This window comes from Genypterus blacodes, unplaced genomic scaffold (genome assembly GCF_046128005.1).
Source record: "Genypterus blacodes isolate CSIRO-AG114 ecotype Tasmania unplaced genomic scaffold, CSIRO-AGI_Gbla_v1 ptg000216l_1, whole genome shotgun sequence".
NCBI classification, from domain to species: Eukaryota; Metazoa; Chordata; class Actinopteri; order Ophidiiformes; family Ophidiidae; genus Genypterus; species Genypterus blacodes.
The window spans coordinates 1,407,939-1,434,532 of NW_027467015.1; the positions used below are offsets into that span (position 1 = coordinate 1,407,939).

At 45.7% G+C, this 26,594-nt stretch overlaps 2 protein-coding genes across 4 annotated transcripts; one reads left to right on the plus strand and one right to left on the minus strand.

Annotated features, from left to right (window-relative positions):
• Positions 1–1,282: 1,282 nt before the first annotated feature.
• ncapg (non-SMC condensin I complex, subunit G) lies at positions 1,283–9,215 on the plus strand. 2 transcript variants are annotated; one of them, XM_076170232.1, is made up of 23 exons: positions 1,283–1,345; positions 1,625–1,737; positions 2,087–2,332; positions 2,427–2,655; positions 2,789–2,934; positions 3,078–3,162; positions 3,320–3,512; positions 3,606–3,755; positions 3,901–3,942; positions 4,605–4,745; positions 4,984–5,107; positions 5,286–5,375; positions 5,529–5,717; positions 5,806–5,916; positions 6,555–6,674; positions 6,774–7,010; positions 7,088–7,269; positions 7,391–7,556; positions 7,870–8,037; positions 8,216–8,339; positions 8,531–8,578; positions 8,714–8,783; positions 8,875–9,215. In XM_076170232.1, exons 2-23 carry the CDS (start codon positions 1,630–1,632, stop codon positions 8,999–9,001), a joined length of 3,096 nt encoding a protein of 1,031 aa, XP_076026347.1. In that variant the 5' UTR covers positions 1,283–1,345; positions 1,625–1,629; the 3' UTR covers positions 9,002–9,215. The 2 variants fall into 2 exon arrangements, with proteins under 2 accessions (XP_076026347.1, XP_076026348.1); XM_076170233.1 differs by lacking the exon at positions 3,901–3,942.
• An 86-nt stretch (positions 9,216–9,301) lies between these two features.
• On the minus strand, positions 9,302–26,387 carry lcorl (ligand dependent nuclear receptor corepressor-like). Of its 2 annotated transcripts, XM_076170229.1 has the most exons (8): positions 26,266–26,387; positions 25,257–25,322; positions 24,870–24,958; positions 24,534–24,660; positions 23,821–24,051; positions 23,517–23,601; positions 11,289–16,552; positions 9,302–11,196 (listed from the first exon to the last, which is right to left on the minus strand). In XM_076170229.1, exons 1-8 carry the CDS (start codon positions 26,363–26,365, stop codon positions 11,189–11,191), a joined length of 5,970 nt encoding a protein of 1,989 aa, XP_076026344.1. In that variant the 5' UTR covers positions 26,366–26,387; the 3' UTR covers positions 9,302–11,188. The 2 variants fall into 2 exon arrangements, with proteins under 2 accessions (XP_076026344.1, XP_076026346.1); XM_076170231.1 differs by lacking the exons at positions 9,302–11,196; positions 11,289–16,552 and adding an exon at positions 21,056–22,648.
• Between the last annotated feature and the right edge of the window lie 207 nt (positions 26,388–26,594).

Consider the following 26,594-nt stretch of genomic DNA (forward strand, 5'->3'; position numbering starts at 1 on the left):
ATGTTATAGTCATTGAATGTTAAAAAAACAAATATTGCAAATATATAAAAGGCATCAGCATCCATATAATTATTCTTCTAATCAACTAACACAACACAGTATTAATGAGTCAAAGCTTAGTCTACATTAGTAGTGTTTCAACTATTGCAGTCATTTTAAATTCAGATTAGCAGATAAAAGCCTCAAATGCTGTTGTTAGTCTTCAGTATAGCTTTGTAAATGAGCCTCATGCTGATATAGGTAGAACACCCTGCAGTTTGGACCTTTAATGGCCTGGATGGTTGTTATTTAACCATTTGCTTATAGCCTTAAACTGATAACAGGCCATGCGTATGTTAAATGGAGTGATTTAGACAATATAGAATCTGTAGAAAGCCCCATCATGTAAGTGCAGGGTAGCAGCACGATAGTTTCCCTCATTGATATAGGATCGCCGCAAAGCAGTAACCTCAGCCCTGGGTGTTCATGTCAGTCTTGTGGAGAGCATTGAGAGGGATGTGATTGGCTGGTCTGTGGGCAGCCACAGTACGTGCCCATAGATGTATTAAGGTTAGAGCAATTAAACACTGATGTTTGAACCATGATTTTTACAAACATCTATTATATATACATGTATTATTTTAATAAACTGCCCCCATGATCCTACCCTCATGCTGCGTACTTGTCTCAAGGAAATTGAGTGGCCCCCATATTAAACAGATTTTCAGATCTGGATAGATGTTGAGTAATGAGCAGCCTTGTGGCCCTGTGTGTGTTTGTGTCCTTCCCTCTGGTGCTCTGCCTGCTCTGACCCTTCACGGCTGCCAAAGGCTGCCTGCACATCAACAGCTACAGCCTTGGACAACAGAGCATCAACAGTGACTGCACACAGATTTATGAATTATGATACACAAACCATCGTATTTGCGATGTGGCATATCAGCAACAATCCTTGATACAGAATGTAGTAACCCAACGTGCAGTTATAGGTGCAGGACCCCAAACTCACATGGGGGCGCAGTACGGTTCTCAGTTACAGGGAGTATTGACCGTGAACAAAAACTGTCAGGCAACATTTTCACTTCACCAGTTATTGATACAAGCGATGTTTTCACATAATGTCAGGCAGCGCTAGTAAACAAAACCCACAACAATTGTTTCGTCCGGGTTGTTAGGAATTACAGTTTATCCTTCTATACAGAAATCGTGAGCCTGTAGGACTACGCTCAGGGCATAATGCTCTGAGGAAAAAGTAACACGCGTGCTCAAACGAAACGAGATCAAGTATTTCAGTTCTCGCGAGGTTTACGCGACTGTTGGATTTGAAAACGGGCGGCAGTGTTGTGAGGAGACATTGCAGTTTAAGGTTTGTTTCGAAATATTTCCGACTATTTTTCGTGATTTTAAACTCGTTGTGTTGTTTGTGTGTTACGGCATTTAGAAGAATAGAGGTTCTAAAATCTCCGGGGGGAACTTTGTCCCATAAGACTCGTATTGTTTTGCTGTTAGCTGGAGGGAGGTGGGGCTGAGTTTAGCTAATGAGCCACCAGAGACGGACGGGACGATAGCTACGACTTCAGCCCGCAGAAGAAGAAGAATAGAGACGTCGATTGTTTCAGTAGACTAATTGTAATGTTCTGTGAAGGCAAGATGACCGCAGACAGTGAAATGGAGATCAAAGAGGCGTTTCAGCGCGCCCAGAAGGGCCACAACAACAAGGCCAAGCTGGTGGCGAGCCTGAAAAGCCGCTACAACAAGGTAAGAGACGTGTGTTGTGTGTGTGTGAGAGTGAGAGTGAGATGCTTTGTTTTTACTCTACATCGGAAAAGTATCAGATGTCCAGAATCGGTGACTAAAATGTAAACACGGGCTCAAATTAAACTCCAGCCCACTTAAGTTCACCATCTATCCGTGTCCATAGTTACCGGTGGGTAGCAGAGCACGGCCCTCACTTAAACCTGTCACCTACTGTAGCAAAGGGGTGGTGGACAGTGGGTGGTAGGTTTGAGGAAAGGTCATATGTGCTGCAGTGCCTACTCATGAAGGCTGATGGGATACAAACCTAAAGCATCTCCTTTTGTTGATATGCATCTTTTCCTGTCTGCAGCTGGAGGACAAGACTGTGTTTCACGAGGAGTTTGTCCACTATCTGAAGTACGCCATGATCGTCTACACCCGAGAGCCCGCTGTTGAACACGTCATGGAGTTTGTTGCAAAGTTTGCCGCGAGTTTCCAGACTCCTCCTAAAACCGAGGAGGAGCAGCAGCAAGAGGAGGAGAACGAGGAGGAGGAGGAAGAGGAGGAAGTTGACGATCATCCATTTCTAAGCTTCATCTTCAACTTCTTATTGGAGGTATCTATCTAAAGAACATTGGTAGACATGCATCTATACGTGATGTCATTCTACATTTACCAGCGGTTCTCTCTCGCTCTCGCTCTCCCCTCAGTCTCACAAAGCCAGCAGCCATGCCGTGCGTTTCCGTGCGTGCCAGCTGATCAACAAGCTGTTGGGCAGCATGGCAGAGAACGCCCAGATCGACGACGACCTCTTCGACCGCATTCACCAAGCCATGCTCGTCCGAGTCACCGACAAGTTCCCCAACGTCCGGATCCAGGCGGCTTTGGCCATGACTCGCCTGCAGCAGCCGAGCGATCCCGATTGTCCCACCATCAACGGTGTGTGTGGCGGATAGAGCTTGGACGGCGTTCTCGCTCAGTCTGTAACATCTAAAGTTGGGCTTTGGAGTTGCCATTGTTTTATTGATTTTATGTGTAACTCTTTCCTTCTCGCTCTCTTCCCTCTGTGCAGCCTACATGTTGATCCTGGAGAATGATTCTAACGCAGAGGTGCGGCGTGCTGTCCTCTCCTGCATCGCAATGTGTCCCCGCACTCTCCCCAAAGTCCTCAAACGCACCCGGGACATTAAAGAAAACGTTCGCAAGCTCGCTTACCAGGTAGGCACTCGCACACACACACACACACACACACACACACACACACACACACACACACACACACACACACACACACACACACAGGTTATTGCTCGAGGTTTTCTATCAGGTCTTTACATTTCTGTTTTCTTTTTCTCTTTCAGGTTCTGGCGGAAAAGGTGCATATTAAAGCGATGACCATTGCACAGAGAGTTAGTCTTCTACAGCAGGGGCTCAGTGATACCTCAGGTACCAACTGTGTGTGTGTGTGTCTCTGTGTGTGTGACAGATTGAGTTGTCAAGATTTCCATGGCGCAGCAACTCTGCCCGTTTAAGCACTCGCACTTGTGATTACAGTCAGCGAAAACGGCCCTGTGCACAGTGAGTGTGTCTGTCTGCTTTGTAGAGACGGTGAAGGACATGGTTTGCTCTCGGCTGTTGCCGTCTTGGCTGCATCGGCTGGAGGGCGGCGTCATCGAGCTTCTCCACAGGCTGGACGTAGAGAACTGCGCCCAGACGGCTCTGGACACGCTCAAGGCCATCTTCAAAAACACACCGGCCAACGAGCTGCTTCAGAACACCGTAGAGCTGGACAGCAGGTACACACACACACACACTGAAACCTATCTCTGGCCCGATCCATACATAGCTGGTCTCAGGTTGGAGATGAAGTGTGTGTGTGTTTTCATTAGGAAGGTGATTCCCGTGGACTCTCTGAGCTGTGAGAACGTTCTCTACTGGAGAGCTCTCTGCGAGTTCATCAAGGCTCTGGGAGATGAGGGCGAGGAAATGCTGGAGCAAGTGTTACCAGATGCCGCCACCTACGCCGACTACCTTTACGGGTGAGGGAACAGCGGAGGACGTTTACCTTTGACCTGCTATAACTGTAGAAGAGTCACTACAGCAGATATCTATGCATCATGAGGCTTTGTAGAAGGACGAGCAGTAAACGACCTATCTGCCACAATGACCCTGTTGTAACTCCAGGTATCTGAAGACGGGCCCCGTGTCCTCAGACCGTCTCCTCCCGTATGTAACCGTGTGGCCCATAACCACTCTGACAGTGTGTGTGTTTGTGTGGCTCATACCCGGCTTGCTAGATTTAACCGCCACTTCCCTTCTGAGAGCTCTGACTCCCTCCTGAACACATCAGAGCCGTTCTGCTGAGGCTCTGTGCCTTTGTACCTGATCTGAGTTAGACACTTAGAAAGCTGCTTTATTCACCAACGTCTCAGAGAGCCAACACGCCTTCCCAAAGTCTGTGCAAAGCATTCTAAAGGTTTGTAAAGACGGAGCGGTGTATTCTAAAGCGCTCAGCCGTGTTCCTGATGTTCACATCCCGTGGCTAAACTCTCCCTTTAGCTTTATGCTAATCCTTCCTACCCAGCCTAAGCCTTTATCACTTGCCAGATGTGGCGACGCTGCTGTGTGAAATGCTAATGAAATCAAGTTTACGCTGTGTAACTGAGTGGCACGCTCACACTGCACTTAGAGCTTGAATAGGAAGTGACCAGCTGCAGGTTTGTACAGCAGCGCTCAGACCAGCTGATCTGGGCGCTGTGCATCTGTGCGCCACCGTTTTAAATCTTAACGTGTCACTTTTTGTACTACAACCTTAGAGGGCAGCTTAGGTTTGTGTGTATTACATTGAGCTGCATGTATGTAATGTGTTGTGTCACTGGTTGCTGTAGTTACCTGAAGGCCGTGCCCGTGCTGTCAGAGGAGCAGAGAGCCGACTTCAACCAGCTGGAGCTCGTCATGACCAAAGAGTTCATCTCCCAGCAGCTCATCCATCTCACCGGCTGTCTGGAGACCAACGAGGAGGGCAGCAGGTGAGGGTTAGGCCAGGGAGGAGGAGGAGGAGTGCAGAGGAATGAGTTGGAAATCTGTCAGAATACAAGCATCCAAATAAACACTGTGACTTGAAGATGGAAGAGGAAGTTTAGCAAATGAGGATTTTGTCTTTTCCTCTTTTGCTGTGTGAAAGTCACCTCTGAATTCAGCCACTGTACTTCAGCTTGTTGAGCAGTCTCTCTCTCTCTCTCTCTCTCTCTCTCTCTCTCTGTGTAGGAAGCGTGTGTTGGCTGTGCTGCAGGAGATGTTGGCTCTGCCTCAGACCCCCGCCTCCCTGGTCTCTCTGCTCACAGAGAAACTCCTCAGCCTCGTCTCTGACGACCACAGACGCACACAGATTGTGAGTTCAGTGTCAAACACACACACACACTTACACACACTAAAATGTGAACTCGGTGTGAACTGGATTTTTCGACTACACTCCAGTGAATGTGAATTTCTGTCATTTTTGACAGAAATGAAAATTCAAGACCGCTTTAAATGTTAAAAGCAGCCGTGTGTGTGTGTGTGTGAGGCAGGTGGCAGAGATCATCTCAGATGTGAGGGAGCCGATCACAGAAGATGCTCGGCCTGTGGATGAGAACATGAGCCGCAGGCAGCAGGTCCAGGTGGGAAACTCAACACAACCAGGAGCAATAAGAGTCTATGATCAAAGAGTGTATTTATGTTTAACCCCTCAGTGTATCAACCCCCCTTCCTCAGCTGTCAGCCACATCAATGACTCTTTTCTCATCTCACTCCTCGTCTCTCTTCCCGCTCAGCTAGCTGAGGTGAAGGTTCGCATTTTGGAGGCGAAACAAGTGCTGGAGGACTGCATCACTGCCCAGGACTTCAGCCGCGCCGCAGAGCTGAAAGACTCCATCACAAACCTGGAGAACAACAGGAACCAGATCCTCCAGGACATCGCAGACACCAATCAGCCAGCGGACAAAGAGATACAGACAGAGAAGGTACAGGACAACTGAGCCTGAATTTAAGGGATTCTCTCTCATTTATCAACAGAAACACATGAACAGGTTTGTTTTTGTTGTGTTTCAGAACGACCCAGAGACTCTGCTGAGGTGTCTGACCATGTGTGCAGAACTGCTCAAGCAGATGAATATCAAGACTCGCGTGGGTCCAACCATAAGCGCCTTGATGTCCTCACTGGTACACACACACGCGCGCGCGCGCGCACACACACACACACACACACACACACACACACACACACACACACACACACACACACACACACACACACACACACACACACACACACACACACACACACACACACACACACACACACACACACACACACACACACACACACACACACAGGCAGCAGCAGCAGATAGTGTAGCAGCAGCAGCAGACGCACCTCAGGCCATCTGTGTTGCAGCGCCGCAGCTTTAATCACAGCTGCCACCGAATCGTAAATTATGAAAATTCCATTATGAACTCTTAAAAGCCCATAAAGCAGCGAGGAGTGACGCACAAGTGTACGGCATTAATAACAGGCGAAGTGGAGTTTGACAATCCCACGCATACATATTTTAAAGTTGAAGTTGTTCTGCTTGATGGTTGGGACGGAGGCTGGTTTGCACTCATTTCCTTTCTTGTATCTGTCAACATGATGAACGCAGAGGCAATCAGGAAGGTGCAGGTCTGTGGAATAGGACCTCTAATGAAAGCTAAATGAATGTGTTACCACGCAAAAGCATCAACCTTTCATTTTCTCTTGTTCTTCATATGGAACTCTTTGGAGGTGAAGGTTGGTTAAAGTGGCTCTCCTTCTCTCTCAGGTCTTGCCCAGTATAGCAAACGCTCATCCTGCCGTCCGCAACATGGCGGTGGTGTGTCTGGGCACGTGCACACTGCACAGCAAGGAGCTCGCTAAAACACACATGGTCCTGCTGCTTCAGGTAATGTTAATTGTGCTCGTATTTTATCCATCCTGACATTCTTGCTGGCATGCATCATTTATAAACCCCGCTGGAGTTAACTCGCCCGTGTGTTTGTAGATCGCCCAGTTGGACGAGGTGAAGATTCGCCTGAGCGCTCTGCGGGCCATCGTGGACCTGCTGCTGCTGTTTGGCTTCCAGCTGCTCTCCGACACAGCCGCCACTCTGACGGCCCCGCCCCCTCACTCGCCAGACAGGCAGGATGAGGAGGCGCCGTCGGCTGAGGAGAAAAGAGACGTCACAGGGGAAACAGCACAGAGCGCACTGATGATGCTGTCTGAGTTCCTGGACAGTGAGGTTTGTGCCTGCGATGTATACAAGACATAAAAGAAGTGAATCCTTTTTAGAAAAGTTAAATAATTCATCTTTCCCAGGTGTCAGATCTGCGTACGGAGACGGCGGAGGGCCTCGCCAAACTTATGTACACCGGCCGCATCTCCAGTGCCAAGATGCTGTCCCGTCTGGTGCTGCTGTGGTATAACCCTCTCACTGAGGACGACACCCGCCTACGCCACTGCCTCGGCGTCTTCTTCCAGCTCTACGCCCGCGAGAGCAGGTCACAAACGCACACACACAGATAATTCAATCATTTCGATTCTGTCCCCAAAATCAGTCCCAATGGCTGTTTTGTATGATTGTAAACTGACATGCAGAGCCTCTGTCCTTGTGGCCATCAGGGCTCACCAGGAGGTTGTAGAGGAGTCCTTCCTGCCCACAGTCCGGACCCTGATGAACGCCCCGGCCACCTCTCCACTAGCTGAGATCGAGATCGCCAACGTGGTGGAGTTACTCGTCGAGCTGACGCGCCCGAGTGGACTTATTAAACCCTCAACCAACACGGAGGTAAACCATCATTCAAAAACATTCTTATCTTTTTAATCCAACAGTGATGACAGTTGCCAGCTATTAAAGATGCAGTGATCAAAGGAATCACACAAGTGTAGCAAAAACAACAGGCAATATTAATCAAGAGACACCAACAATTTAGATTATTCATGTCAAATTCAATTAATGTCTATGAATTTAGCTCACATATAAGTTCAGATAATCAGGGACTGTGCTCATACAACAAGACGGTGATGTGTTTGACCTTATCTGATGACTGCTGAACAACGCCCCGCCCTAATAGTGTCATATTGTAAATGATGCTTTTCAGGCGGTGTGCGCCCACGACTGTTTGGCTGTGCGCATGTGTGGGGAAATGCTGAGGGACCCTACGGCCCCCGAGGTCCGTCTCTATGCCAAGACTCTAGGCAACCTGGAGCTCAGTGCAGATGAGACTGTGAGGAAAGACCTGCTGACGTTGCTGCAGCAGATTGCTCAGGTATGCACGAGGGGAATACTTCAGTACGTGGAGGCAATGTTTAGGAACAACAACAATTGTTTTAATGTGGGATTTATACCTTTGACACCAGAATGACGGGAATTTGATGTTGAATGCTTGAGTCAGCTCTCGTAAATTCTGGGGAAACTTCCTTAAGACTGCTGTCGTCTGTTTCCAGGTGGTGAAAGACCGCGTCTGTCTTCGGGCTCTGGAGAAGATGATCGATCAGCTGATAGATTCCAAAGAACAGGCTGAACTCCTGAGCGCCAATGCACTACAACCGTTAGATGTCAACGCAGACGGTACACACAGAAACACAATGTCCATCTGTTCAAACTTCTTCTGCATTCCTCTAAAAGCAGCAACAAAATGTGGCTAAGTGGATTAAAGTATGTCTCCTTACATCCTCTGCTTTATCTGCTGAGACAAGGACACAGCCAGCAGAGGAAGTGCAACCATATGGGTCTTAATAATGTCTCCTGTGTTTCCGCAGAGATTGCAACAGAAGATCTGTCTAAATCTGCCAAGAGAGCCAAAAGAGGTAATGCAGATTCTACGTCACCTGAAACTGCAGTTGTTTGTAGTGCTTTGTTTTATTTTTAGCCCCCCTCTCCATCTACCTGAGGAAAGGGGTCGACACAGCATTCTGTGGTAACCTGAGTGTTTGTGTACACAGGTCAAAGGAAAGCCTCCACAGCCAAAGGAGGCAGAAAACCTAGCAGGAAGGCAGAGTCATCAGAGGAGAGGTGAGGCTGCACAATCGCTTCTCATCAAATGTACTACAGGACCATGCCTTATACTCACTGTGCTCTGCTTCTTTCTGTCTCGGCTATCAAGCGACGGAGAGAATGTTCCGGAGGCAGCGGCTGTGGTGCGCCCCTCACGGAGGGCAAAGGCGGCAGCGCTGGAGAAGACAAAGTTGGATCTGAACCCCCTCATCAACCAGGAGGCCAATTTGTCGTAGCTTGTAGTTCACATAAGTCAGGTTATGGCCCAATGAATTTCCTCAGCGCGTTAGAAAATTGAATTTTTACACCAGTCGATTATATTTTACGAGAACTCGACCTCAAATTCAGCTGAAAGTGAAAACATGACTGATCTGGAGGCCTCGTAAAAGAGTCTGCAGTGAAATGTTAGTTTTATTTTATCTCTTTCATTTTAATCACAATAAAGTATAACAGTATAAATACCTCGTCCTTCACCGTCTTGCTTTGTGCCAAATGCTGCCTTGTCTGCTGTGAATCATACAACGGCTCATATTTTAAAAGAAGCTTTATTGTTCAGATCAGACAACTGTTACACCTGTAATTGACAGTATAAAAACACGTTAAAGGAAATATACAACATAAGATTAGCACCAGGTTCTTCAACTTTAGGGTCAGGTTAAGACCAAACCACCCTTTCCCCCCCGAGTTGAAATGGCAACCATAGTGACCTATGCACAAAGGGTAGTCAGGCACACAATACACACTACAGGTTTACGCTTTGACCTAAAGCCATACATCTCGGATCTACTTGCTCTCTAAATGGGGGTGTGTGTGTGGGGGTGAAGAAACATAATGATCCAAGATTAGTGTTAATGGATCATCTCTGACCCTGTCTATCACAGCTAAATAGCAAAAGAAGAGTAGGCCAAGCTGAGCCTCAGTGGAGGTAGGCTTCTCTTGCTGAACCAGCAGAATCTAAACTGCATAAGCACCCGCGCTCAGACAATCAGTAATGTTTCCACTGTCCCCGTAAGACGGTCTAGTCCTATCACAACAATTAAGGATCTGTTGATTTTGAGGGGAACATGATGTTGATATACAAATATGTGAGATCACATTAAAATGGCTACGGAAACAAGTACAGCCACTGGCGGCCTACTTGTGTACATCCATTTGTCTGTCAGCAATAAGCACTACATATTGATAAATTATCTGGGTTTGTATTGCACCAAATAGATTCTATAGTTTTACAGTAGGGGGGTGGCAGTGGGACTTTGGATGTGCAAAATATGGGTGGTGCATTATGTGTAGTGGGATCAATAATCTCAGATGGAATAGTGCAACAGGTAGAGCTGATGCCAACATAAATAGTTTGGGTGACAACAAAGAAAATCACAGATAAACGGATAGAAAAAAAATGATCCCACAAACCATTCAATGGCACTACATTCTTGTCTTTCGGTCCTCACCATCTTGACGTACCTCTGCATTTTGTGGGGTTGAAATCTAGAACTATACATACAGCTTGAGTGTGTGCTGATGGGCGGGTGTGGAAAGTTGCAAATATTGGCTGAAATAATACTTAAAATTAAATAAAAGACAAAGATATTTGGTCTTGGTACTGATGGTGGCTACTTACATGGCTGTGTAGATGTGACCCCTTCACAGATTAGGTTGAGGAGCTTTTCCTGGCCTGCTGAACAGGACCCGGTCTGCCCCAATGAATCTCTTCCTTCTAAGCATGTATTTGTCTAGTAGAACATGATTGACGACGACCGTGGCATTAAATTAAAATACTGGGAACGCGAGGCTTAAACCGAAGCAAATTTTGTGATGACGTTTCCAAATGTGTTCCATTTACTTCCCCTTTAGTTCAAATAGTAAATAAATTAATGATTAATAAACAATTAGGAATAAAAACACAGTGCCAAAGGGATTTAATAAAAATTTAAAGAGCCTGCATCTTTACGACACAATGACTCCATGTATTAAAACATCTGTTACTGGTTTTAGGTGGTGATTTAAAAGATCCGTCTGGGAAAGGTGCTGGCTCTGATAATGAGGTATGTTTAGGGAGGAATGGCACGGTTACTATGCAGCCGAGCGCCGTCTTTCATTCAATACAGCAATTCTGACGGGGCTCGCCATTTCAGCACTTGTCCCCGTTAAATGTCTCTTTGATAGCTATTTGATCTATGACACATGTTCAAAAAGACAAAGGCAGTTTGACATTGAGTAAAACATTCTGTACATACATATTCACGGATTTAAGCTCGTTAAAAATAGTGCAATGTCAAGCTTTTTCTTAAGTTAGACTGCTACATAACTGCTGAGTGTAAGACTAACCCAAGTGGGACGGTTAGTCTACGTGGTCAGCTCACTGTCCAAAGGCACCACGTTTAACCACAGTCCTTTCCCAGGATGGAGGACGCTTAATGCTTCATTTAGTTTTCTGTTGGAAAAGAGAGAAAGATCCGATGTTGACGTTATTCATAAGTTACGCAAGGTAAGACGGAATTATGTCAAGAGTAGGTGAGTAGTTACCAAAGACAAAGTCGCACCATCTGGGCCCGCTGAGGCCCCTCATCCGCGATTGTCTCAACTTTTTCGCCGGCTGCAGAGCTTCAGTAGACGCAACCCCAGGACGTTTGTGTTTGCCTTTCCGCCTCCCGATTGCCACGTCAACCTGCTCCTGGGTCGGCTTTGGTGCAGAACCTTCAAGTGCGCTACTAGGAGCAGTCCTACTCCTGCTCCTTTTCCTTTCAGTTTTCACAGCTTTAACGAACCCTACCATCTCGCTCTCGCTCCTTGCAAATTGGTAGGCAGAAGGTGACCCATCATCCAGTGTCACGGTACAGGAGTCCCACTCTTCCTCAACAGACTCATTGTCTGGGGAGTTTATCTTCCTCAGGAATACCCGGCACTCCTTCAGTGTCTCAGGACTCCAGGCTTTAGAGCTGAGTGTATGCTCTTTGGGCACATCAGCAGGCTCCTGTGTTTGATCAACAGAGCTGGTGGCACCGCTGTTCTCTAAACAGTCAAATAGCTGCTCTTTTGCTGATCCACATGATGCTTTATATTTTAGCTGTAGTCCAGTTCCTTTTTGGCCATAAAGGATACGTTTCTCAGTGTTCCTCTGCCTCTTAGGCCACTGAACCCTTTCTTTACGGGTCAGAAACCTTGTTCTTGCCCTCAACAATGTGGTTTGATATTTCCCAATGGGTCTGTCTCTTAACCACACTGCTCCTTGATTTGGGCAGCGTGGAACAAAACTGGGGCCGAAAAGTTGCCGCTTAACACGATCTGTTGACAGCAGTGCCTTATTCCTGTTTCTTAACCTTTTTTGAACCCGTCGATGCTGGTAAGGACTTTTTGGCACAGTTTTGGCAAACTTTTTCACGTGTTTGCGGAGTCTTTCTGCCTGAGGGCTGGGGCAGACATGCGTTTTGTTTGCAGTACGAGGGAAGTGCATGTGTTCATACGGATTTCGTGAGCTTGTCTTTTTGACAATATCCAGAGACTGGGTCTCTGTGGTCTGCATAAACCACGAGCAAAGCTGCTGCATGCTACAGGACCTGGGTCTGCTAGGGGGGCAGTCAAACAGTATTCTAACCATAGATGGATGTTTAGATTTCTTGAGAGATGAACTGTTGCCTTTAATGCCCATTCTGGTATTAAGGGCTACTTCATCCCGGCTCTCCACAGTGTCCGAGACCCAAGTGTCAGAGATGATTCGTATTCGCCTCGCTAGCTCCTGGTTCAAGGTCTTTTCCTCTGTTGATTCCGCCCACCACCTGAGCGTGTCTTCTGGGCTAAAGATTGGGTCTACAGACACACCTGCCACTTGGCTGAAGTCCTGAGAGATGTTCGGTCTTTCTTGTCCACAGAGTTGGTCTTTCTCCCCCGAGGTTTCTGCAGCGTTCTGTGCCGCTTCCTCTTTCCTTTCATTCATGGCCTTGTTCAACATGAGTTGTTTCGAGCGCTTCAGCAGTGCAGTGCTACGGCTGAATGATCTTGAGGTGGAGGTGGCAACAGAATGTAGAAAGTACATTGAGGGCTTCCTCACCCTCATTGAATGTCGCACTGCTACCTGCCGATTTGGCAAGTTGTCTCCATTTTCACCCTTTTCCTCCAACGTTTCTTCTATTTGACTGCAACTGCTGGTAGTTTGATGACTGATTGTCCGGGGCTCTTTGGCAGACTTGAAAATAGGTAGGAGTGCTTTCCTACGATTTAGTGTCTCTGGAGACCGCCTTTCCTTATTTAACTGAATTTTACGTTGCCGAGGTGAAACTGTAGTTACAGTTACTGAGATACCAGAGATTTTGACTTTTGCAGGTCTACCCGGTTTCCTTACAGGTAAAGCAGCGTCATGCTTCTGACATATGATGTTGCTGCTAGTATGAGGGACACATTCTTTCACAGGTCTAACCAAATTCAAGTCCTCTGACCATTCTGTTGAAGCTGCTTTAATGCTACCCGGACAAGTCTCAGAATTTTGATTTAAACTGCCCCAGTCACTGTTTTGGTCCGCTGCTTGCCAAGCATCATGGGATTCTGTAGGCAGCTGTTCAAAGCCCTCAGACACCATTCGTTTATTTCTCCTTGATCGTCCATAAACGACTGTTATTTTCAAATTCTTGTTTACATTCTCCTCCTTGTCAGATGGTTCAACAGCAGTTCCTTTAATTGTGTCTGCTCCAGTTGCTGGGTCGAGAGGCTTCTGCTTCCGTGGTCGACCAATAGGCCTCTTCACTTTATTCTCCTGCTGTGGTCCAAGCTTCTTTGGCCGGCCTGGACGTCTTTTAGGGGGAGTGGTTTCATGGGAAGTGAAGTCACCGGGTGACCTCAGGCTCTCGGTTCCAGATGCGCATTTTGGTGGAGTACCATCTACCGATCTTCTGGAACCTACTTTAGATGGTGATACTGCAGACTTGGGTGGTGAAGAAGCAGACTTTGGTGTTGATGAGGCAGACTTGGGAGGTGAAGAGGCAGACTTGGGAGGTGAAGAGGCAGACTTGGGAGGTGAAGACGCCGATTTGGAAGGTGTAGACGCAGACTTGGGAGGTGAAGAAGCAGACTTGGGTGATGCAGAGGCAGATTTGGCAAGTGAGGTAGCATACTTCACTGGTGAAGAAACAGATTTGAGTTTTGGAGGATTTGACGCTGTGTTCCTTGCAGGTGTTCCTGCCCATGAGGAGACTTCACATGGGTCAAACGATTCCTGTGCTTGTGCGCTAGAACCTGAGCCTGCCGATTTGAGACTATATTTGATTCCGTCCTCATCCCTTAGGGGTGAAACATACATGAGCTTTATTGGGCTGACATACTCAGTCAGGAAGACGGGAGCATTTGGGACACAGGTGGTAGACCTATCAGATGTGGTGACTCCAACTTTTGAGAGATCTTGGTGCGTTCTGGACAGTGTCTTTGACTCTGAGTCCTTGGGTTTTCTGGGAGATGATCGGAGCCTTCCGTGAGGCCTGGCTGCACCATCCCCCCCCTCTACCTGATTGGGTGAGCTGGGTTTGGGGGGACTCTTTTCTTTGGCAGCCACAGTGCTTTGATCTCTCAACTCTGTGTCAGATGTTTCGCCTTGTTTTCTATGCGCCGATTCAAATGCCAGCTCACCTGTGTGCTCAGGAGAGGTCAGAGCTTCTTTCCTGGAGTCAAGCTCGGTGTTATTCCGATCTGGATCTTTGGAGCCATTATCCAGAGAACATGTCAAACCCTTTTCCTTTGGTATTCTCTGGTTGAAGATACCCTCAGAGAAACATGCAACAAAGTACATTTTTCTGGGCTCTGTGACATAGGAGGAGAACCGCTGTGGAGGAACTATATTTCTTCTAGTTCTCCTTTCCTCATCAAAGCAGTTCCCCTGAGACTGGAGACTGATTTTTCGCCTCCCTCTAACAGGTCTACGGTCATCCGTATCTCTGCCTCTTCCATTATCAGAGCTCTGACCTGATGGTGGGCCCTCACGGTTGATTTCACAGGGCTTATTGCACTGTGACTCGGAGGTTGTAATGGGTATTTGGTTACCTAATACAGACAGCTCCGTTTCCCCTGTAACAATTTCCATTTCCTCTGTTTTAGTAGTGTGAACATCCTCTGTAACTATAACTGCCTGTATCTCTTCTTTTACTTTATCTGTCCTGCTTACAGCAGTGAGTTTGTTCAGCGTTCCATCCATAACCTTTTCCTTCTCTACGCTTTCCTCCAGCCTAAGTTCTTCACTGATTTTGCTCTCTTCCATTTCAGCCTCTCTGCTGTCAGCGATACAGCCATCATCAACAATCACATTTTTATTCTCCAGTTCATCTCCGTTTAGGATATCCTGTTTAGAAAAGTCCGCTTTTGTTTCTGGGCTCTCTATTCCTCTGTCAGGCTCCTCTTTAACCGAGACTGTATCTAATGAGAATCCCGATGCAGGCAAAGAAACTTTGCTCAATTTCACCCTCTTTGCTAGCGGCTCTTTCCTCCTACAGTACGACTGATCAAACATGGCAAGTTCCCGCTTAATTTGTAAGCTATGCCTTCGGGATGAAGCGTCATCATTGGGCGTCGACATAGCAGCGAGGACCTTCTGGCGACAACGAGAACGGGTGTTGGGTGACCTGGGTTGTTTGCTATCATGGCGATGGAACAGCTCACTGAGATTGTAGTCACTGTTACTTCCCGAGTGAAGCACTGTGGTAATGATTTCAGTTAGGTGGGCATCAGCATGAAAGTGCAGGCTCTGGTCGGGTGGGGGTGACTGGGGCTCCTCCTCCTCAGTGTTCATTGCTGAGGAGGTCAGAGGTGAATCCTTGTCCAGAGGTGTGATTGTCTCCAATTTCTCAGTGAAGCGATCAACAACATCCTGCAGTAAGTTGCCAGTCGGGTTCTGTTCTGTTTGAATACTTCTTGGAGTTTCACACACCAGCTCTTCCTCTGTGGCTGCATCCATATCCTGGTGGCTTGCATCTATACGACCACCTTTGACCATTTGTGGAAGAGATGGTTCAGCTCCGTCTTCTTGTATGTGATGAAGGAGGGAGGGTGGCTTTTCCTCCGTTTTGCTACTAATGTCTGAGGGGATAGGAGAAAGAGGGGGAGGAGATGGGCTCTGCTCTCTCTTCACAGAGTTCCTGACCTGAGTCAAACAGACGTGGTTTGAATAGCAGGGACAAGAGTGGGGGTTGTGTTGGTGACAGCAGATCGATGGCGCAGGGCATAAATGGGAAGCGGACAGTGAAGGGGATTCAGATAACGAAGGAGAGGATGCTAATGAACATACCATGTTGTCAATATGACCTACAGCCAAGCTTTGGCAGGACACACAGTGGAGGCCCTTGAGACAAAGAACAGGGCAGGCTGGCACCCTACAGCTCTGCACACAGCAACAGCCGCCATCAGCTTTACTTTTACAGTTAAAAGGGCAGTGACAGTTGCTACAGCTGGACTCGGAGTCTCCATGATGGAACACTGTGTTGCCATGACCTTGATGATGACAATCAATAAATGGGCAGTGCGGGCTGCTGCTCGGTGCTTTACATTCACCAAAGGGGAATGGTCGTGCGGGGCCATTATCCTGTGTTGTCATACTACAGTGACAGTGTTGGGAATCCTTTTGATCCACAGGCCGACAATGGAGAAATAATAGCAATTGTTCTTGGTGTGCCAGCTTCAGGATCTGATAAAGCAGGGAGCGGTGGGCTGGGCAGAGCGAGCTGAGAACGGCATTCAGCCCAGAGTTAGGGTCCAGTTCAGGAATCTCACGCTGTCCAACATCCCCGCATTCTTCTTTAAGTGATGTCAACAAAAACCTAAAGAGAGAAATGTAAAGATCGGCGTTAGTGGTGTTTATTCATATCAGAGTTCAGTTTATAAACTCAACAACATTATCATAAGCGTCATACTGTGTTCAATCCACCATGCAATTGTTGGGGATTTGTTGTTCTACATTTAACTAAAACTACAACAAAAGGAATTAATTTGCTACCATGTAACAATCAGATACATTACAAGTTCAGATCGTCTTCTGTTCACATTTTACTTGTGAAAACTGGTTACACCCCTCTCATCTAAGCGTACTGTACATAGCAGAAGGTGAGTACATCACATTGGCTTTAACTTTCCATGTGCAGGGCTCTCACACTTCTCCTATATCAACTCAGATTTTAGCTTTACTGTGGTCTTCTGAAGTGTTGTGTAGCTGACCAGCTTCCACCAAACTTCAGCTGTGGTGTACTGCTGTTTTTCTTCATTTGTAGGAGAAATAGAACTGAACTCTAATGGTATTAGATGTTGAAGCAAATTGAATAATTTCTGACACTGGTTAGGCTAGAATCACCACTGTTAGGTTTCATCTAGCTAGCATATTTAAACTGAAACCTGATCCAAACTGTTTAGAAAAACTATAGGGCACGTTGATTTTAGAGAACTGCTTTATTGATAAGTTGCGGAAGGCAAAAAATAACATTCTGCTAAAAGCAGAAGGGAACGATTGTAGAAACGCTCAAAACAAAAGAGAATTATTAACAACACTTCTATCAACAAACTAACAGATCAATTAAATAATCACTTATTAATGTTCCAACTCAACAAATGCTTGAATCGGGTTCTGTGAGCAACACAATTCACTATAAACGCAGGTAGGCAATCTTTAAAAAAAAAAACAAGAGTTAATTTGCTATCATTACTTCCAGGAAGGACGGGCACAGGATAAGAGCATTATATATCTCTGTAGTGTTACTACCTTGAGTTTGGTTTAACAGATCAGAAGATTTCTTAAAAGTCATTTAAATAATTTCATCTTAATAATAAATCACTAGACCACAATATCCAGGGGAGCAAATTCGGGACAAAATAACTTATACAGGCTAACACTTCAAAGCGTTCATGCAGCTGCAGCGGTACACATTTCACATTGCATCAAAGTGCCTCATTACAAATCAAGAACTACAACAATCAAGCTAGGAAAAATCACAGTTCTGAAGCGATCAATAAATAAGTAGCAACAACACGAAACATCTTTCTACGATGAAAATGCTTCTTTTTTTAAAATTTAAAATCATAGTGCAATAATTGATTTATGCATAAATAGCTGATTTGTTTTAGTCGTTTTAAAAGATTTGACAGCAGTTCAGACGAAAAAGAGAAGAAGAAACCAAACGCAGTAGGCCCAGGGTAAGAAAAACAATCCTGGTAAAGGTATGGAGGTGTGTGAGGACATACTGCAGTTACACCTACATATAAAGTCAAATAATCTTGTGATCTGCCAGGTTGATTAGGCTTGTTTACAAACGGGTCTATTGTTATCAATAGCAGACTATTCCCAGAGTAGAGACCACATGTTGCACGATGCTAAAGCCCCACAGACAGGCACTGTGTACTGTTACGAGCCAGACATTCAGTATTTCTTTAAGTGGCTGAAGTTACTACGGTTGAAATGCCACTGAACCTTAAGTAAACTTTACTAGTAGCCTTCAAATGACAAAGAACACACACAAGTAAACAACAAGGACAGATACAGAGCTATGAACATGGCAGAACTTCTGTAAATGCCACAGGGCTCAAATGGTACCCATTAAAAAAAAACGTATACTCTGAATAATGTATAGAGACTGGAGAATTATATACTTGACAAAGCTCGATGGTTGTTGACGGTGATTCATTTACACTTAGGTGTTGTTCCTTGAGAGACAAAGAGCCCGGTCGTGTTTCTTAGGTAAATACGAGCTCAAACCCAAGCATATTCAGCGTGAACAACACAGAGGCCTTGATGTGACACCAGAGACTGAGCTATAGGCAGGCAATAAGATAAGTTCAGAGGTATATGTGGCAACGAGGTTAGAAAGAGACAGGCAGGCTGACATCACATCAAGACAAACTGTGTGGGTGACCCTGAACTGCTGCTTTGGTAGTAATACTGCTAACAAACGGGCCAATCTCAGAGGCAGAAATGTGTGTAACGACATCGCGCAGCCTTTCCCCAGACACAGACACACAAGCCTGTAAGCATTGCATTGAATGAAGTCAGTGTCAAACCCAACCCTTACACTGCAGTCAGCTTCATTAGCCTAGGCGACCACCCATCGATAGCATGTCACCCTATCCAACCACAAACTACTAATCTGTCCTTTAGGCTTCAGTCACTACATTGCAGATCACATAGGAATCCCAGTACATTAGTTGGAATTAGCTTCTTTGTCTTAGCTACGCTTCTTTGTGCCAAGGAAACGGTCCCATAAAACAATGTTAAAAGCAGCAGTCATGTGTGAGGTTTACAGTAATACAGCTACAGTAGCAGAGTTAGTAAATATCTGATTTAAAAAAAAAAAACCAAACCCCATTTTTTACAAACAATACATATACAAGTTTACATACAAGTCCCAAGCGTGTGCACACCTTTAAACATGCTGCACAGTTGCATTCCAAAAACAACCAATACTATATTCAGACTTGCGTTCACAAATAGAGAAAAATAATGTAGACAGAAAGTGTCTTTCTGAAGCTAATCTCTTAAAAACATCAACAGCAAAAAACCCAAATGAAGATGTAGCCACCGCGGCGGTCTACACTGTACAATCTCCCTGTTGGCAGAAGTGTCGATAATAATGTGTTTATAATCTGTAATAATGGCTCTAAGTCACTTCAACAGCCTGGGCTAGCTACCCAGAGACAAAAGAGAAAGCTGCAAATGACAATCATTAATGCTCCGTTCACACAGAGCTATAAGAGTTGAATCAAACCTGAATAACCTAACGGCTAGTGAACATGAAAGTCACACTTTTGAGTTTCACTCTTCAGAGTCCCACAACTGTGTTTCTCACACTTGATCCAGGGCGGAAAACATTCACCGTCTGTCTGTTTTCTCTTTGAAATAACGGACCAGACGCATTGATACCAGAGAAAAGCACAACACAAAGTTAAAAATTACCTTGAGGGTGTAACATGCGTTTGGGCTTAATGATTATGAGGTCATTGAGATATTTTGGTGGCTTTGGCAGCCTTGTACAGAAACGCACTGCTGGTTGCAAAGCCAACACTGCCTTTTCTTCCTCACACACAATTTCTTTTGACCGAATAGTTACAAGGGTTTGAAGTCAGAAACTAACAGGTCTGTTGAAACAATCGTTGCAGGAACTGAGAAATTGGATTCCACTCTGAAACAAATAGCTTCGGTTATGTGTGTGTGTGTAGTGCTTCTATGGTGCGTAGGGTTAACTCCTCATTTAAAGTTGTTTAACAGTAAAAATATGCATTTTCACAACATTGGGACGACACCAGCAATTACCGCATTTGTGAAACAAGTAAACTTTGATTGAACCCGATGTAAGTTGCTCACTGGTGTCCTGTGCATCGTCCAGCTGTATCGCTCAAACCAGGCTTGCTGTAAACCATTACATTGTTTTAAACAATGGATTTTTTGGAAATACATGAAGCTGTCCAATTTGATTCCTACTAATATAACAAATTATATAAACTTACAGAGGTAATAAATACATGTATAACCTATTAGAGCAGGAATATGACTGCTGTGGACTCAGATGCCTGGCGGAACAGAGCAGACACACATCTACGTAACACAGCTCTGTTTAGGACCCAGCGGCAATCCAATCCTGGACAACTCGTAAATGTTTAGTAAATCAATGACTACTCTTCTACTCAGAGTCCTGTGCTTGTTGTCAGTTTTAACGTTTGCCCTACTAGAGGCAACAACCTCTAGTAGTGTTAGACATTGCTCTCTCTGTCACGGTCTAAACTACATTTTCCCCACTTTTGTTGTTATTTTGTATAAATTAAGTTTTTTCTCTCTCATTCATTTGGCTGAGGCGATAAGCAAAAGGCTTAGGCACAGCGCCCCAAGTGGTAGAATGGTGAAAACCCTGAAAGGGACAACAAATGTCAGAAGGCTTCTTGTATTGAGGTTCTATGTGGTAATGCGTTTGCTGAAAAGTCGATGTTTCCTTTCTTTCACGTGTTCATCCTTCTATAATCTTTTTTAAAGACTTATCTGGAATTAAGCTACATTGGCTGTGTAAACTTCAATAACAATAAAAGAAATTCTTTCCCAGCCACAAAACGTTTCCTAGTGAGAGCCAATATGTGGAATGAAGGCAGTACACTGCTTTAAACGTGTGTGTGTGTGTGTGTGTGTATAAACAATCAGTAGAGTCCATTACTGTAAGTTCCACCCAAAACCTCCTACCCTTCAGGAAGGTACTGCCAAGGTAGGTGTGCTAGTAGGCAGAGGTAGTAGCATTACTACCAAGATAGCACTTTCCTGTTGGGAGGAACTACGGATTAGGGGGGAAGTTTGGCCCGGGAGCCAAGAATAAACGGAGGTTCTGAGGCTAAAGCAGGGCTCCTGCGCTCAGAATCTTCAGTATGGTGATGAGGTAGGGTAATGGATCTCTGACTGTTACCATGTAAGGTGTAAGAGCTGTAGCAGGACCATGGTAAAACTTTTTACACGCAAATTCAAGTTTTGACTTAAGGACAATGTCTACGCGCACTGCCACTTTGCTGCCGCGCCCATGGCGATCATTTGGAGTCACTTTATAAGATGGTTGTATCGGCAATGCAGGCTGGTAAATGAACAGCAACGGTGAATAAACTTAAATAAACTGAGTAAACTTGTAGCTGCTTACTTTTAAAGCCCGGGTGTGAGAGAGAAACACAGCTGAAAGTATGACTATCACATTACATACACACAGTTAAAAGACCTGAATATTAATACCCATTTGTATTTTAAAAGGCATGTGTTTTAACAACTGTCTCCAGAAAACATTTATCCTGTAAGAGGTGATGAGTTCAAGTGTTGAGGAGTTCTAGCGGCATTCTCCCTCTAGAACCCCTTTGCGGCAGCAGCTGAGGCAAGATTCCCTGAGTTAGTGGAACCAGTCACGGTACCAGAACCAGACGAGGTGGAGTTGGATGGACAAAAGTTTGTAGATTTCTTCTTGGGTGGGTTCTTCAGCGTTCCTGTGCGCTCTTTGACTTTGTATTCCAGTGTGCTGTGAGGAACTCCATATACCCCCTGGGCCTTGGACACACTCATGCGACCTCCCATCACCATGACAATGGCCTCCTCCATCAATTCGTGGTCGTACTGTCGGTATCTCCCACGCTTCTTTCTTGGTTGCTTGTCCTTATCACGGCGGTCTGCATCCTCTGAATCATCCAGAGAGGATCCACGTGGGCCCAAGCGATGAGGTGAATTGTTGACGCCGCCAACAGAGGCTTGTGGCAGAAGAGGAGGTCTGAGTTTGAAGAGAGCTGAAGGTCTAGCAGCAGCATTGGATGAATCAGCACTTGTAGTACCCTCTGTTGATGAGGCGTGGTGGTGTAAGGTTTCAGCCACACTGCAATTCTCAGCTGGGAGTGACCTGTTATGGTCAGACATGGAACGGACCTGAGGAATACGCAGCTGAGCGGGGGGCTCCAGACTGGGAGTGGGGCTTGGTGGGGGCTGGAGAGCATCCCTGAGCTGGGGAAAGGAGCTGGAGCGGGTCTTCTGTAGCACACTTGGCTGATAAAAGGTAAGGGAAGATGAAGGGAATCGAATGTCTCCATTCTCCTCCGCAGCTCCTCCTATTTCCGCCCGCTCGGCCCACGCAGCCACTTTTTGCAGAACTAGACGAGCTTCGCCCCCGAGCATGGATGACATCAAATTGTATGATGTCACTTCTTCCTTAAAATCCCCACTTCCTGATGCAAGCTGGTGCAGCATTCCCAACTTTCCCTCTGCCAAGCTGTCCAGACCTTGCCTCAGAATGTGGAGGGGTATTCCATAGAGCAACGCTGCACGCTGCTCCTGAAGTCTCCCTGAACGTATATCCTTCAAGGCTTTGGACAGTAACCCCTCTGACAGCTCCCAGCTCCTCTCAATGTACTCCTTCTGCCTGTGCTGCCTCCTAAGGATGGGAGGACCAAACATCAGGGTCAAGATGGAGGTGATGGAGGGGGGAGGGGGGGTTGATTTTGGCATAGGGGACAGGGAGGGGGGGTAGGGGGGTGCAGAGCGAGGGGGTCCACTCCTTTATGCCTTGGGTTGGTAACATCACTGCGTCTCTTATCTTTCATGTTTGTTTTCAGTCTGTTTCTGGACCCTCATTCACACACGCTGCTGTGTGTCCCTCATGCACACACACACTCTTTTGTGTATGGAAAAGCCTCTTCACGTCCAGGTGGGACAGTCTGTGAATGGCTGGGGTTACTTTGGCTCTCACATACAATCCCTGCAGTTCTCTGATATCCTTCAGTGAGGCTCCTACGTGCTCGAGGGCTGAATAATCAGACTCATGATAACTGGATCAGTAAAAAAAGGGAGGTAAAAATCGTAGTGAGGTTTGTACAATCCTGAGCTGTTGGCAAATGCTTGTATGACTGTGCCATCGCTGTGACGTTACCGCTCAAGAGATAAAAGAGTCATCCCCATAGAATCAAAACACCAGACACCAGACTTAAGAATCAATAGAACCAAACCACTACCAAACAATGCATGTTATACAGACCAGGGGTGTAAGAATGGCTCAAATAAGGCAGCACTGATGACGATTACAACACAACACAACATATGCCCAACCTTTTATCATGCCATCAACACACAGAATGCACTACACTATACTGGAGAACCCAAGATAGATATGGGTAATTCCTCCTATAACACACTTTAGCGTCAAGGGAAACATGTATGCAGTTTTAATAGTAGTAATGGCTGTGTTGCATCATAGATGAGGCAGAACAAGACAGAATCTAAGAGACATGCTCATTGAAACTCACCCTGAGGCTTTGTGATTAGGGGATGATGCTGAGGTTGATGCTGCTGGGCAGGCAGAGTTCCTTTTAGAGAGGTCAAGCACACCATCTGTTACAGCGAGAGGGAAGCAGAGGAGGGAGTTAAACATCTCTGAGACTGATTCAGGGGGATGATGCCATTTTTGAAGTGGCTGGCGTCAACGTTTTCTTATCCTAAGAAGATTCAGAATCAACTCACAGAGTCAATTATCCAAAATTTTGTTTTCAGGATCAATAAAACCCTTATTTAGTACATTAAAATGACCAAAGTGTTTGATATTCTCCCTACCTGGCAGGGGTTCGCTCTCCTTCTCCTGGCTTCGTGTCAGTGTGAGGTCCAGAGGTGTGTCCGACATGTCTGAGAGAGGCGAGGAGGCTCTGGTAGTAGTGCCGTTTGTGCCGTGTTGGCTTTTGTGGAGTAAGCTCTTGGAGGCGTACTCCAAGGCAAACTGATGTATCATCTTCTTCATCAGCTCCTGGGCAACCAGGGGGATGTTGGAATCTGAACCAATGGATACATCTAGCAGAGGACAGATGGATACAGACCATATGTTACTGATATCAACGACTGTTTGTTGTATGTATGAGCTCTGCCACTCTTATTGGACAGGAGGAGATTCGATTTTGACCTATATTTCAGGTATCAAGCTAGTTTTGTGATGATAGAAATGATTTAATGTGACTTGAATAAACCCAACAATTGACTGTTGCTTACTTGGGGCCTCCATTCTAATTGTAATATACTGTATTTGAAGATGCTGCAGCATTTTGACTAACAGTGGAGACATAAATGGCACCTCTCTCTCTATGGAAATGTGTTATGCGATACAGTTCAGGAGCACTCGTGTGTGTGTGAAAATAAACCAGCAGCAATGAGTCCCCTTAACATAAGTACTGACTAAACAAGCCTCGCTGTGAACTCAAGTATCTGGACCAAACCCTCAAGCTCCTCAAGTGTATCAAATATTGACACACTTGTGCCAACCAACTAACTCGACTTACCTTTCCTATGGAACACAGCTTGGAGGAACCTGTGAGCCAACTGGCTGCATTCAGAGACAGTCGGGGCCTGAGTGGGGGAGTAATCAGAGGGGGAGGAGACGGGGGACGTGGCTGCCGGTACGTGATCCTACAAGAAAGGGAAATGACTTAAATGATGATACTTGATGTAGAATGTGCACCCACACATACACAATACAGAACATAAGGTACTCTACAATGCAATCATATTATCATACGAGTATTACACTGAAATTGAACACTGTCAGTTACTTGGCTGCTTCAAAGGCCAAATTCAATCATGGATCATAGCAGATTTAAGCTGACTCCAATTCTTACACTGAGTTTGTCCAGTGGGAGGTTGCAGAAGGAGCAGTTAGAGCAGCTCACTTCTGGGGACCAATCATTCACTTCCTCTGGTTCACAGTCTGAAACACATCATCAGGTTTGAAACTGATTTTTGCACATTCATTAACAAACCAAAAATGAATGGGCTATGTTATTATAAACAACACAGAATGAGTTATACATTAAGAAAATCAATCCTTTCATGTGTTCCAATATGAATCAGATGAAACCGTGTCAAGGTGTTATACACACGCTGACAACAATGCATTCATCTGAACAAAGCTTTATGGATACATGCTGCCTAGTGCTGCACATCATTATACACACAAGAAAGGGTTTAGACCTTGAACTCATGAATGTGCACAGACAAAGACACACCTTCAAATAAATTGAGGTCTCTAAGCAGCAGTGGGCCATAGATCCCCTCCAGAATGCTTTCAAACCCTGCAAGACACAATGAAAGAAGCACACATTGTTTGAACACAATATGCCTGCTGGGTGTGCAGGTCATACAGGGGCAACTCTTATAATTACACATCAGTGGCAAATATGATCAACCAGTTAGACGTCTGCTTAATTAAACAGGTAAACACTGTGTGTAATGTCGTCATAGCAGAGATATTATTACCACCTGTCAACTTCAGGCAGACACTATAGTGTTAAATACAACCCGTACAATCAGCTGATAAACAAAAACAAATAAACAACATGGCCCTACAAGTAACATGAACGCTGAGTTTAGGTTTTTGTTTTGCCTGAGCTGAATTTGGTGTCAGTGTCAGTTTAACAAGAGGAAGAAGAAGAGAAGTTCGGCGGACTTTATCCTACCGAAGTACCTAAACATTAATAAAAAATTGTTCAATTATGTGTTTCGATCAAAAGATGCTACCATTCTTAGCTGCTGAAGCGTTTCCTACAACCCCTCCCCCCAAAATAATAACATTATGCTTCAAAAGCCCAGCTGAGGCATAGCCAACATTTATGTCCGTAAACACCCATAGGTTATAACTACCAATATTTCACACGATACGCCTTGCAGCTACAAACAACATAGGGAAGGGTTCATCCTGAGTGTCATGTAAGCAGATGAAATATAGCTCGCCCCGATGAGGAGCTCAGCGGAGACAAAGAAAGCAGGCCAAATCGGCTAGAGATAGCCAGCTAGCCACTTAGTAAACGTTAGCTCGCCAGTTTAGCCGGCTAACCGCTAAAGCTGGTCACCGCCTGTGCCAGTCTACGGGCTAGCTCAATTAGTTAGCTCGCTTTAGCTAGCTGCCTAACAACGCTAGCTGCAGATAGCGACTCCGCTGCTACCGGGCGACATCTCCTTCGCATCCGTTCATTTATTGTGTTAAACCTCGCAAGAAAAACTGTTTGCACATCTTACCAACGCAGTGTATCAGTTTGTGCCGCCAAGAATCGAGTTCCCGCCTGAACCCTTTCCTTTCAGCCGTGCATTTAGAGCTACGGCACTGTACCGCCGCCATTCTGTCCGTCCTCCTTCCCCCCTCTGTTTCCCTCTGTGCGGAGGAGCACGGGTCACTGCTGTTGCAATGCCCTCATATTGCCGACAGAGGCCGCTCTGTGACAAACCGTCTAATCTTTGAATTGTCCAAACTAAATCTTTACGAGTACAAATATAATTTAAGATACGGCTAATTCAGTTTTTACTAGTAAGATATTAAATATTGTATTTCACGTCCAATTCCACCCAAT